Source organism: Pyrgilauda ruficollis, unplaced genomic scaffold (genome assembly GCF_017590135.1).
Source record: "Pyrgilauda ruficollis isolate IOZ18807 unplaced genomic scaffold, ASM1759013v1 scaffold10, whole genome shotgun sequence".
In the NCBI taxonomy this organism is placed as follows: domain Eukaryota; kingdom Metazoa; phylum Chordata; class Aves; order Passeriformes; family Passeridae; genus Pyrgilauda; species Pyrgilauda ruficollis.
The window spans coordinates 11,133,484-11,147,770 of record NW_024508101.1 but is presented as its reverse complement, the minus strand read 5'-3'; the positions used below and the strand labels follow the sequence as shown (position 1 = coordinate 11,147,770).

At 41.1% G+C, this 14,287-nt stretch overlaps 1 protein-coding gene across 1 annotated transcript in view; it reads right to left on the bottom strand.

Annotated features, from left to right (window-relative positions):
• The window catches only part of KBTBD12 (kelch repeat and BTB domain containing 12), a 41,654-nt gene that overhangs the window by 18,849 nt on the left and 8,518 nt on the right, over positions 1–14,287 (bottom strand). The window contains exons 2-4 of the mRNA XM_041465067.1: positions 10,646–11,780; positions 9,450–9,720; positions 6,107–6,257 (exon numbers count right to left, since the gene is read on the bottom strand). Coding sequence (XP_041321001.1) covers positions 6,107–6,257; positions 9,450–9,720; positions 10,646–11,715 — 1,492 coding nt within the window. The 5' untranslated portion in view covers positions 11,716–11,780. The remainder of the gene's footprint in view (positions 1–6,106; positions 6,258–9,449; positions 9,721–10,645; positions 11,781–14,287) is intronic.

Sequence of the window (14,287 nt, the reverse complement as noted above, 5' to 3'; positions counted from 1 at the left end):
GATCTCTGGAATGCACAATGAATTTAATAGTGCTAATCTCTTATGTAACATTTCCCTTCATTACCAGCACTCAAGCTGAGTCTCAGCAGTTATATTTCTCTCATTCTCTGCTAAGCAGGGCTGGATGGCAGAGAAATGAGGGAGCCATAAAGCAGCCCTGGCAGGCACTTCCAAAGATGAAACCAAGAAGCACTGTCATCCTTTGCTAACCCAGAGCACAGCAGATGAGGTAATGCAGCTTGTAGAAGACACAAGGGCATAAGATTGATTAGAAGAAGGGCTGGAAAACCAGATTATTGTCTTCCTAAGCATGGTCATTGTTTCAGCTTCAGCTCCTTTTCTCATAAAATGCCTTTTCTGACTCCCTTTGAAAATACTTAAGTGTGTAGAAAGCAGTTTCAATCTCATCCATCAGACCAATTTATCTGCCTATTTTTGTTCCTTCCTGCACATGGACACTTTGGAGGCTGTTGCACAGGTATAAAAGCTCAGAATCAGACCCATAAGCTGCTACTTGTCAGAAGTCCAAAGCATATTTATAAATAGACATGTTTATTTTAAAAGAAAGTGTTTTTCAAATGCACAGTTAATACTCAAGCATGAAAGCTAAAATGTCTCCTTCCAGCTCCTCCTACACACACTTTCTTTTCCAGAGAGACCCCAAAGTACATATTCAAATAAGTATTTTATGATCAAGACATTCAGTATTTAATTGAACCTCATTTAACTGTTTAAAACTTTTAAAAGAAGCTTTCAGCAAAAACCCCAGGGGAAAAAGCCCAAGTTGTAAGAAGTAGGATGCCAGTCTGAGGAGGATAAACAAAAATTCTTCGGTTCCTAAATCTTCCCTAATAGGATTTCTCATCTAAGTCTTTCAATACATTATTATTTATAAAGCAGGAATTATACAGTATAAAAGCAACACATGGTTAAAACTGTCATAGTGATAGAGCTTTTTTTTTACCAGTGACCTGTATTTCAGGGATATTAGTTCTACTGAGTGTGTTTTGACATAAGTAATGAATATGGCATTCAAATGGATTCATTTGGATAAGTGTTCCTGATTTGTATGTTGGCTGTGATAAGTTTTCAGAGAAGTAGCTGGAAAGGATATTTTTTTAAGTGAGAGATTAAAATGCATGACCTTAAATAGAGCCCTCCCATCTGGTTTTCTTCCAAAAGTGTCTCAATTGCCTCTGTCATTAAGAACACAATACTGCTCTTTCTTGGGCTTTCCAACAAATATAGTTATGTTCCTGGGAAAATATGGAGAGAGAGAGCTGAGAGCAGTGAAAAGAGATGAATAGGAGAAAGAATTTTGAGCCTTAGGAAATGCTGTTCATTTACTTATGGGGATTATGTATTGTGTATAAATAGCATGAGAGTCTCCAGGAACATGGGACAACGATTATGTTGCAGGATTGCTGATTAAGACACACGGTACAGGTTCTTGAACAATGCTATTAATCAGAACAAAAACTCTGATCTACTTCTCATTTTCCCTCCATCAGCTTGACTCCACAATAATTCCATTTAAGTCATTAGGGTTTTACACGCTGGAGCTGGCAATTAGTCTGGGAAGGGTTTTGGACAGTGACTGCATACTCTGTGCTGTGCCAATAGGACTTTCCAGAAATTAACACTTCAAAGGCTAGGCATCAGATTCTGATCTGGGTGAGAATAAAGTGATCTTAACACAACTGCCATCAGCAGACTACTTACTACAGATTTACACCACATGGATGAGAACAAAAATTAATTGTCTATCAATGAGACTGCTACTTCAACTTATTCAAAGATAGACTTGATTGAGTACTTTCTCCTTCATATTTATGATAGAAATTGCATTTATACATCACAGACATTAGAGAGAATCAGCTTTCTCTGCAATGATTTTTCATCTATGCTCTAGAGTCCCTCAGTGTGCTGGCACCTGTGTAAGAGATCCTGCTGGAAAGAGCTGACAACCTTGCTTCACTTAAGGACGTTGTTTTCAAGGCTTGCTCGAAAGAAATCTTCTTTCTCTGCATCACTGTGTGCCAGCTAGAACTGTCTCTTTATTTCATGTTTTTTTCCTGGGAAGCAGGGTGTGGTCCTCCAGGCATACAGAAGATATCTTGCATTTACCAGTTTCCACCTTGCCTCCTTTCCTTCCTCTGCCTCCAGCAGCCCCCATTGGCTCTCCTTACCTGACTGTAGGATGCCCATGGAGATGATGCACCCCAAAATGAACAAGAATGGTAGGAGAAGTGGGGGATCCCTGTGGGAATCCAAGCAGTGCCATTCCATGGCCCCTTCACAGAGTGTCCCCTGACTGGGGCTGCACAGGAGCCTGTCAGATGTCCAAGTTCTGTGCACACACACTTCATGGGAAATTCCCATTAGGATTAGGGAGGGTATCAATACAGAGACTCAACAAAAGCCTTTCTCTCCTCTGTAGCACAAAAGCTTAGACATTTTGCCTGAGCTATCTCTGAGACCACTATGAGAACAACCTATGATCTACCACAGTTGAGACAGACACAATACACAGAGTATCCCCACAATCTGAGACGGCTTCAACCCATGCAGAGTAACACCATACCACATGAGAAGGTTTCAGGTGTCTGTCCCTACAGAGTAACATCACAGCACTTCAGGAGGCTGCAAGCATCTGCCTTTTCTTGTTCTTCAGCCCAACCTTTTACCCCTCACATTTATGCCCTGCCCCTGTGTGCCTCTGCTCCCTTTGGAGGTGGCTCAGTGCCCCGGGCACTCCATGGCTCATTGCTGTCAGTGCTGCTCACCTGCTGCTCACAGCTGTGCCACTGGGGATGGGGCTGGGCCAGCCCCACTCCAATCACCACAAACTGTGTGCCTACAATGATCCTCTTCAGAATGTGTCTTTTTGCACAAATCACCCTTGGCAGCATCTTTCTAGACTCTCAGAGTGCCTGACACTCCTTATGAAGTAGGATGATGTCCAAGGGATCCACAGCTCTGGGGACCCTGCAGTGGTTTTACCACCCTCATGACAGTTGCTATTCTTTGCTCAGTCACTATCAACCTCTATTCTTTCCATTCCCATTATCTCCTGATATCAGCCAGATTAGGAGCACTTCCACTTCCTCTCAATGCCATGAAGTGCCTGTTCCCCCAGCTGGGGTTACCATCACAATTGTGTCTGTCCAAAGGGGAACTGAACCCACCTCACAGCCCAGCAGCCTGAGAAGTCACAAGGTAACATGAACCTGTCACCACAGATAAACTGTGGAATGAAGCTTTTCTCTGTGAGGTTTAATTACACTTGGTGAGTGTGAGTTTACAGCTGGAGATGAGGCCTCGTGTGGTGTCTGCAGAGTAAGATGCCAGTATCATGTCTGTATCACTGTTTCCAGCCAGAGTTCACGTGGAAATTGCTTCATCACTTTGAGAGGTCTTGGAAAATGCTTTAATCTCTCCACAGAGTTTTCAGACTGTGATGGGTAACATTTAGCAACCACGTTGTCTTAATTTTAACAGCTAAATCTCTATTTCCACCCATACTCTTGCAGGTGGATTTAAACCAGCATATTCAAAGGCAGAATGTGTTGTCCAGTAATTTTTGGCTCAGACTTGTCTTTCAATTAAAAAATTAGTTGTAATATTATTTAACTTCCCAAGAAAACAAGACTTATGCAATTATATGTGTGGTCTCTATCTGCATTTACATTATTTTCTCTACCTTACATAGCTTTTGTGCCTGTTGGCCAGTTTCAAATAAATTTTGCAGATTGATGAATGCTAAAGGTCTTACCAGGCTTGTGAAAACAGACAATGAGGAGGTTGTGAAAGCAGCCCAGGCCTAGGTCAAAATGTCTTCTCTGCAACTGGTATTCCTGCTACCTGATGGTAACTGATCTGTGTCTGCACTTGCTGCTCTTACACCTTGAGTGGGCAGAGCATCAGAAGGGAGGCAGGCTCAGAAATGTAATGGTAAAAATAGCCCAATCTTTCTCAAAAATCTGCTGCTTGGAGCAGCGTGTCAGCTTAGTTACCCTTGGTATAAATCACAAGCAAGTTTGTCCATTACAGTGAAATTACCCCAGATTTGCATGGTTAAAACTGAGATCAAACACTTCTTTTATGAATGTTTAGTTAGAGGCAAGAGTGAAGGGTCCAATGCAGCAAACTTTTAACTTAAGCATCAAGTGCATTGGTTCTCCTAGGAATAAGCTCAAATAAAGACTGCCATGGGAAGGTGTGTGAACCAGAAAATGATGGAGACAGAGCAAAACCCGGCTACCACCCATGTGCAGATCAGATGTAGCAAAGTTTTTCTCTCCCATACACACAGAATTATTGGTATTGGCCAGCAGGTAAGAAAGAATTCAAGCTAGTGTTCACCTCCCTGAATACTGCAGCACTGGCTGCTACATGTACAAAACCAAGGCTTTTTATTTTTTTAATTAGCAAAATGCTTCTGAAGGTCCATGAGACCATGAACTTTCCTTAATGCCATTTAAACAGCTATTTTTTGGATTTAAGGCTGTTTTGTGTTCAATCTGTACATTTCATTACTGTAATAGCTCACATATGCTTCTTGCTTTGTGAGATTTCGAGGGAAGAAAATGGATGCAGGTTTCCCCATTAGCCACTCCTTTTCCTTGTGCCAGTGTCAGGCTTGCTGGGAAGAAGACTGTCAATTTCTTTTATCACATGCATCCCAAGGCAGCTGCTTTTTTTTGCTCCCTGACTCCCTGTGTCATCACAGCCTTCGAGGTCTTGATCTGGGAGCACTCCTTACTGAGACACATGAATGCTGCTGTTCTCTTCCCAGCTATTCCAGCTGCTTCTGCTGCCCCATTAGAGCATCAGCGTCAGTATAAATAATTACATGTATTTAACCTTTTGCAAAGCACCAAGTCTCCATGTTTTCAAAGCACCTTTGAACCTGGGCAGCCAACACTCATTATTTAACAGCACACTGACATTCTCTATCACCAGCCTTTGACAGTAATGACCCAACTTTCTGTTTGCAAAACTCACTTTTCTATATGAGTTTCTTTCACCCTTCCTCCTGGTTGTGCCTATGGGCCTCTCTCAAACCACTTAAGAGAAAGAAGTTTCTCTAAAAGAAGACAAATGCAGCATTAAAGCCACTTTTCTCTTCTGCTTCAAAGACACCTTTCCTGCATACCTCCCTTTCTATATTATGAGCCAGGAGCAAACTGCTTTATCCCTGGTGTGTAACAACCCAGACAAAGCCAGAACACCCTGATACAGGATGTGTATTAGGCTGATAAGACTGTATTTTTGTATTCACTTTGATAAGCTTGTAAGCAGGAGTAGTTTGAAGCAAAGGGGATTGAAATGTCCTGAGGTGCTGATAGAATTGCTGCTTTCTTCATACCCAGAGCTGCCCATGAGACCGTGGGAGCATGGCAGGGCATGAATCACTCACAGCCCACCTGTAGATTGACTGGATGAACTTTTTTCCCCATTTCTCCAAGAACTTTCCAGTCATATATCTATCTACAATAAGATTTTGGGGTAGGTGGGAGATTATTGAACTCACTTGCACAAATTGTGAAACTTTTGGTCAAAGTAATGTTTTGAAGCAGAAAAAAACTGAAAGGATTCCATCAGAAAATTGACAAAAGGAAATTAAAAAAAATGCACTGTGTTGACGCAGGTGGAAGAGAAGTATTCACTGAGTTTTGTCAGGAGACACTCATGATGTTGATTTTGGGAAATCAAAATTTTCTTTATCCTTTTGCCTTTCCTTCACAATACTGCATATATTCCTTAGCATTTCACTGCTCAGCTGTGAAATGGTGCTTCAAGGCTTCTCTACTCACCTTTTAAAATTCATTATTATTTATGCCACACACTGACACCCCAAAGAAAAGCATCTTTGTGCACGAATCCAGAACACTACACATTCACATAATTTAATCCACATAAATTACAGAAGGAAGAAATAACGTGGGGAACAGATAACTTCAGAAAAATACTCTCCATTTAGTACGAGGTACTTTGCCCTACAGTACGTAACAAAGGGTGAGATATTTCACTTCACAAAGGCAAATTGCTGGAAAGAAGAAAAAGTCGAGGTGCTATCTGTTAAAAATCTCTTTCCTCTTACCCAAGACATAAATCTCCCCACTGACCACGGCTGTGCTGAAGCGGTACTTGGAGAACTTCATTGGAGCCCTCTCCACCCATTTGTCTTGGCCCGGGTCGTAGCGAAACGTTCTGTTACTTAATCGATCCGGCTCCTCGTCAGGCAGATCCATCTGCATGAAATATGACAGCCGTGTAATAACACAACATTTGGAGCCCTCCACACGTGCCTGCAGGCAGTTAATCACAGCAGACAGCTCGGCAGATAAATAGCACAAACACATCAATTACAGCTGTGGGGGATTGTACTCCCCAGGGTCTAACAGCACCCATGGCTGGGAGTCTGCTCTAGAAGGCAAAAGAATAAGTGGGTGTCTCTATCCTGCAGCAATAAAGGCAAGGATTTGGGTCCTAACAATACATTCAGGATTAGGGTTAGAGTTAGGGTTAGGGTTCCCAGCTCTGGAAGAACATACCCCTTTCCACAAGGCTGCTGTGCAGTCCTAATAATAATAATGAGGGAAAAGCAGTCTGTCTTTTTTTTCCTGATAAATGTTGAAATCTCTTTCCACTATCACTCAGACTGTACCATGAGTCTCAGTCAGGTACTTTGTTGGCTTTTCTCAATCACATATCTATATCTCTCTATATCTATATCTATATCTATATCTTTGTATGTATGTATATGTATATTTATACATATTTATATATCTTATCCTAATATACATTTTCATATTTATTTAGTCAGCCTAACCACTGTAATGTTTTTGTTCAACAGCTGTAACTTCAATAGTTTTCACAATAAGCTCCTAACCCCCTCGCTGTATCTTTGCTGCCATAACACTTTTTATGCTCACTCCTACTCCTCTTGTTCTCTCTAATCTTCTTCCCCCTTCTCTGCCTGTCTTATACAATGCAGGGAATTCAGATGCTGTTTTCTGGGTATGACACCCTTGAATGTTAGCAGTGGGATGTGGAGGGAGGATTCTGAAATATTTTGGGATGAAAGTTTTCACATAGAGAGAGTGAGAAGGAGAGAAATACTTTGCTTACTCGTGATGGCGTTACATGTGTCCTTGTTTTCTTGTTATTTTTCTTTCCCAAAAGACTTTTCCAGCACTAATGTCATGGAAAAGATAGTAGGAGGCAAACTAGAGAGTAAATATAAAGCCCCTTGGTTATTCCCTGTAAGTGCCCGGGGCATGTTCTTTCTCCGTGGTAAGTGTGAAACGCTAATTTATTCACTGAAAGAGGGGTATTTGGAAGCAGAGTATTTTCAGCACAGACTAAACATGTACTTAGGAAAAGACACCACTTGACATGCTGTAAATTCACATCCAACCTCATTTTTGTGGTAACGTTCTCCTTGGAGTGCACCCTGTCCTCTCAGTGTACAGAAAACATAACTTCCAGCAGCACTTCTCTGTGTCTCAGGGGTCTGAAATCTTCCTCTCAGCCTCACCAAACACTTTCTTCCATTTTAACAGCCCCCAGTTAGCAAGGCTGGAGTCACTGTGGGTTTTAACTGCACTGGCATCAGGGGCCAGACTGATACTGAGCAGAGCAGCGCTGTGATGAACAAGTCCTTGCCCTCCTAAGCTGTTATTTGATGTCCTGGCTTGACTTTGTCTTGTCTTATTTCAATTACAAAGCCTGAGTGGGAAGGGTATTTTTCTCTGTCCTGTAATGGACACATGCATTTAGGGCACTCTGTCAATGCTGTTGTTAGTGTTTGTTCAGGACTGACAGAACATTCAGTGCTGCTCCAGCACAGGGACAGCCCCTGGCTTGGCCAGCTCATTTGCTTTCCCAGGGCAGCTGTGGTAACCCCACATAAGCAATCACTGCATCTGACAGGGGGAAGATAGATGGTACCAGAAGAATTCAGCACTCTGTAGTGCTGGTCTTAAAGCACTTCTCTGAGTACTTTAGCTAATTTATTCTGGTCTGTGCAGGTACACCAGAATCTTACAAAGCTGTGGGTTTTGATCAATTGCTGTTAATCTGCTCATCTCAAACCTATTTCTACATAAACTCAGACACCCATGCATTGCCACTGATAGTACTGGTAGGCAGGTATCCACTTCAGGTAGGTTTTAAAAAAATTATTCTTGGCTCAATATTCCTGACTTGTGCTTCTAAGCCACTTTTCCTTCTCACAATCTGCTCTGGAAAAAAGCTTAACAAAGCTGTTGTCTGACTTCAGCATCTATCTTTGTTATATGACATACCTTTCAGTTCAAGTTTTTTTTTTTTTACAGACAGATTGTTTCTACATTAAGTGTTTTCGTTTTTTAGTTCTTTACATATGAGATACCCTTGCACAGTTGTTTCTGCATCAGAAATATTCACTGATCTTTTTGTTGCCTCCTTGGGGACTCCCGCACTCAAAATATTCAAAGAGGTGGAAGTCTTGTTAGCTGACTGCAACTCACTTTTAGATACTTTGAACAGTAATTTATTTCAAGAGGACAGAAACCATTGAGTTGTGATGACAGCCTGAACATATTGCAGCGAGCATTACAGATGCTCCACTTCATTGTCACGTAAATGTGGGGCTTTTTCCTGAGCACTCAAATTTGAAATTCACCAAGCAATAAATAAAAATGGGCTAGACTCTGCAAAACAGGTATTTTGCACTGGGGACAACTGGAGAGAGTGAGCAGTGCCCTTGACATCCATCTTGTAGCATAGCTCTGTATAATCCCTGTACTACTGGACATGTATCTGTGGCCCTGCTGAAAATCCCTGGAAAAACTTTACATGGCCAAGCAACGCAACAGAAATAAATAAATGGATCAGTTAAAGGACTCTGCTTTCCAGAGAATGCTTTGACTTTTCATTTAAAATGTAATGTAATAAAAATCAAATAAATTAACTTTAGTTAACCAAGAAAGCTTCCTGAGAAATCAAGGTGAACTTTAAATGTCATATAGAAATCTGTCCCTGAAGTGTACTGTGTACACACTTTTTGAAGACAGGGCACAGTTAAGAGTCCCTGTATGATTAAATGCCATTATTTATTATACCTAGAAAAATTAAGAGGATGGTAAATAAGGAATAGAAAGGATGTAACTTATAATGACAAAGGAGATGTATTTTAAACTCTTGCCCACTGTCAACATGTCTGTGAATAAAAACTGCCCTTCCTGAAGTTGGTATTTACAGTGAGGATGGCATAGATGGATATTATTCTTCTTCACCCTGTTTGGTTTTCCTACAGAATATGCCTAATCAGAGGAATGTGAGCAACTTATTCTTGTGTTATCACCGATGTATTTTCCCATGCAAGAAGCGCTGTAAAATTACACAACAGTTCCTGTTAGTGCACAAAGCAAACACAGTAAATGGGCACAATTCTCAACCTGTGGTGTCCATCCACCCAGCACGTACAGCTTGTCCTTCACTGTCACCACCACGTGGCAGGCCAGCGGTACCGGCAGGGGTGCCGTGCTCCTCCAGGTGCCTTGCTCCATGGAATACTTCTCCACACAGTTTGTGACCAGATACTGGTTTTTCACCTTCATTTGCCCTCCTATTATGTAGAGGTCGTTGTGGGCAGTGCCCAGCGCGTAGAGCTCACGGAGCTGGGTGGTGCACAGACTGTGCCAAAAGTGGTTTCCTCGCTGGTGGTATCTGCAGGAAAACCCACAGGTGTAAATGCCCTGGTTCACCCAGGTCCCATCAGCCTCTTTGGAAACGTTACCCCTTTAATTGTCAGCCTTTACTCGGTACAATGACAAGAGGAGCTCTCTCCTTTACAGAGAAGTTATAGAATCGAGCCCAATGTTTGCAAGATCAAGCATGTTTAGTATGAGGAATCCTAGGTGTCCTTTCAAAGATATTTTACCCTAATTAAGGTAAGAAGGCACTTATTTCTGCATCTGCGGCTCAATCAGTTTCTGCTGAAATTGGTGGAAGCAGTGAGAATTCAACACTGCTGAAAAGAAAGCCACTTCACCTGCCTCATTATGAATTTATTTCCTCAAATTTAGGCATTTGCATTTGAAAATGCTGTCACCACTTCAAAATTTGATCTTTAATCCAGGAAATGTCTGGTTTTCTTTAAAATGTGTACCTCTGAAAAGGATATGAGTAAAAACAGAATGAGGTTTTTGAGTTATCAATCAGTATATTTAATCTATGAAGCATTATCATCAGCATCAACAGAGAAGTATGTTTTCTCTGTGGTACTGGGCTCATTGGATCGTCACTTGGCTCATTTCCCCCTGCTAATGACCTAGAAAAGAAATATCCAAGGAAAATACTGAGATTTGGGTAAAGAGAATATAAAATCTACATGCATTGATCTAATTGAGCTCATTTACTCAGAGGTACCACAAGAGTAACTCCTCATTCCTTCAGAAGAATTTGGTTGTATGTATATAACTCAGACCTGTGAGAATAAGTTGTGACAAATTAATCAAAGTAGTCAAAATCTCTAAGAAAAAAGAAATCAAGTAAAAAATGCTTTGTGTAATGGTCCTTCTTCTTTTTTGTCCCCAGGGACATTACTTAAAATTTTTAAATAATTAGGGGATTTCTGACAGAGAGTACACACCTATAAATTTCAATGTTCCTGGTCCTTTCTCTAGACATTTTGACGGCGCTTGCCTCGCCTGCCACAATGATGTCATTTTTCTCAGTGACAACACCAGTGCAAACACATCCCAAGCCCTCTCCATACTTTGGGGAGGAAATGAAGTAAGTTTTTCGTGTTGCAGGAGCGTAACAAAAGCTGGCATCTGCATAGCTGCCGTGCCTGGACCTGATGCCAAGGGAGTTGTTGCCGATGCAGAGCAGGAGATCTGTAGTCTCCATGCCGTACCGCAGGCTGAGGGAAGGGTGCCTGGACAGCTGGATGGTTTTCAGTGCTTCCTCGAACATGTCATTGCATTCTGAATTGCACAGAATAATTGTGTTCCTCTTCCGGGCTTCCACAAGAAAAGAGGGGCTGACAAGCACCAGTCTCACTTGCTTGAGGAGCTCAACAAGGTGTTCTGAACGTGACTCTCTGCTGTGCTTCACCCATCTAATGACGAGGTCCAGAATGCTCTCCTCCCTGGAAATATTCAGATCATCTGATTTGATGAGAGTCAGCAGCTGCTGGAATTCAATCTCTAGTATTTCTTCCTGCAAGCTCACCTCAGCAAAATGCTGATACATGTATTTCCTCGCTTGGTCGCATAAATCATCTGCCCCGATGTGGTTTGCGAAGTAATAGATGCCCACACAGTTGGAAGCATCCATATGGTCCATCATGTACTTCTGACACATATTGCAAACCTCTTCCATCTGCATGAAGTAGGCAGCGAGGGCGACAGTCTGCACGTTGAGGCTGGTGAGGCGCAGCTCGGCGCTGTACACGTAGTGCAGGATCACGGACACGCTCTCGGCAGAGACGTCGTGCAGCACCACTTCCCTCTGCGTGCACTCCGCCAGGCCACACGTGAACATGGCTCTGAAATAGGCACTGAAGGCAGCCAGCACCACCCTATGGCAGGGGAATTTCTCGCCTTCTGCAACCAGCACCACATCGGTTATCTGTGTTGATTCCTTCATTCTCTTTACTTGCTCCAGTAAAGTCAAGCTGTGGCGCTGCTTTCTCTTCTCCTCGGCCTTGCGATCCATGGTGGATCTCCAAACTTCCCCTCTTTAAATATCCTCAGAACTAAAAGTCTTCATTGGGAATGTTTCTAGAGATAGAAGCATAATATCGTCCAATAAGAACAAACTATTGGGCAAATGAATATTGCAGTAATTACCTAAAGTTAATAATCTGTATGGTGTGTTATGAATCAGTAATGTATAAAAATAGTGCAAAATTGTGGTGAGGTCTCAGGTTCAAGGTCTCCAAGATAAAATATAAGAAAAATAAACTCTACAAATGACCTTCAGTTTTCAATACCTACCTCCAAATTATTTGATTATTTAAAGACTATCAGAGACTTCCCTTCAAAGCAGCCTTTTTCAAATGCCTTCTCCCTCTTTTCCCTGATCCTGATACAGAGCCTACAAAAATTGAGCTGAGAGAGTTGTTGTGGGTAGAGGCAGCTTTCACCCTCAGAGACTGATAGTGAAGTGGCAGGAAGCAACTTGGTCCAACTGGCCAGATTCTTTTCTCTCTCACACCAATGCATAGGTCACGGGTTTCTACAGAGTTGCTACTGGTTTTCTTTGGAATAAGTAAAGTAAATAGAGTAAATAAATTCAGTAAATAGAGGCCAGCCTTCAAGCTGTCCTCCTTCTTCTCAGCAGGATGTTTATGTGCTGCAGAGTCACAGTTTTGGTTCCACTCACAGTAAGCTCAGGGGACATTTTACATAAAATTGTAATTATTAACATGCTTCCTCCAGTTTTATTTAAGGGGGGAGAAAAGGGAAATTTGTGGTCTCGTTTCTATTTGGTTTTTGTTTTGAGGTTGGGTTTGGTTTGGTTTGTTTTTTTTTTTTTTTTTTTGAAGGCAGATCCTTTAGTGAATCTCTGTCTTTCTGCAGAATGTGAGGTACAGGTGTAGAAATTCAGTGGGAGAATGACATTTACCATCACTTGAGGGATACCAGTCCTTATCACAGTTTTTGGGTGTACTATGGTAATGAGACAGTTCTGTTTTAGAAATGCATTAAGGACTCATGTCATGAGTCACCAGTACACGAACAAGTCCTAAAGCTGTGGTATAACCATGTTTGAAACACATTGTAAACATGGTACAAAGTGCTTAATGAGACTGTTCAAAGCAGTAACATTCCTCAGCAGCTTAAATACTTGCAGGATCAAGGGCTTGTATCACAGATTGAATTGGTTTTCTCAAATCCTGGCAGCACAAAGAGAAGTCTAAGTTTCATTAAAGAAACATGTATCAACATTAAAAAATGAGTATATGAAATTCTTTGAAATCTCTCTAAAGGTATTTTTACAAACAGTCCAGATTTTTCTACCGATTTAGATAGATAGATCTTTAAAAATATTACAGTTATTTCCCAGGTGGAAAAGAAACCTACAGCTATATCACCAAACTCAAACCTACTCTTTTAGCTGTTGTTTTTGGAACTAGTTCTCATTCTACAGTTAGGTAGATTCCTCACTTTGAGTGCTAATTTAAAAGCCAAGCATGCTTGAAGATTGGCATTTCCTTGATTTGATTGAGTATTTCCATATTCCAAATATGGAACCAGAAGCAACAAATCTAAGAAATGAAACAGGGTTATTACCAGATTTAAAAAATGAATTTGGAAGACTAAATATTAACATCTGGATGTGGGCCAAGCTCTGAGCTCTTCTTATGATATCTCTAAAATTCAATCAAAACAGCAAGTTTAGTACAAAAAAGATAGAGGTGGTATTTCAAAATCTAGATTTTTTTTTCCCTGTCTCCTTTGAAATTAAATACTGCATTTGAGAAAACATGGGTCTTAATCCTGTATTGACTACCTCTGGAGCAGTCTTTACAGTCAGTAGAAGTCTTTCATGAGATAAGAAATTTCTTTTTTTAATCCTACATGATAATTAGACTGTTTATTGTTTCCCCTTGTGCTATTTCATAATTTTGTAATATTTGATCTTCATTTTGATAAAGGAACCTCCCTATATCTCAGAAACTGTGCTTCCCATCTCAAATACCATAAGCACAGACCTCTTAAAGAAGATGAGCTGTAGTGTCCTGAAGCTGTATGAAAGTGTTAGTAAGCACCAACAAGCCCCAATCCTGTTTCACATTCTGACTAATCATGACTTTTCCTCCAAAATTATCAACATCTCTCCTTTCTCTTTTATGAAGTCAAAATTCATGCATCCCCCAGCTTTTCCTTAATGGTCAAAATGTGTATTTTTAATGTAAAGAACAAGTGAGATAATTAATCACCATCATTTCTCCCAGACTTCTGTACAGATCACGAAGAAGCTGTCTGTAGAACTGACTTATGATTTCATTTCCTTTGCTGGTCACCTTTAAGTTTTCTTTCACTGTTAATTTAGCTTTCTCAAGAGCAACACTTCATCAGTGATTACACTGTTCATTAGATTTGTGAATTTTAAAGTGTTCATACCAGCGATCAGCACATCTGGCACAAGACTCTGGCAGCCATCTCCTCTGCTCTTTCATCAGTAGGGCCTCAGCAACAGCAATGTTGAGAAAAAATGCAGCTCATGTGCTTAATGTGCTGCTTGAGGTGTTAATAATCTGATGGACAAGTCCCACAGCCAC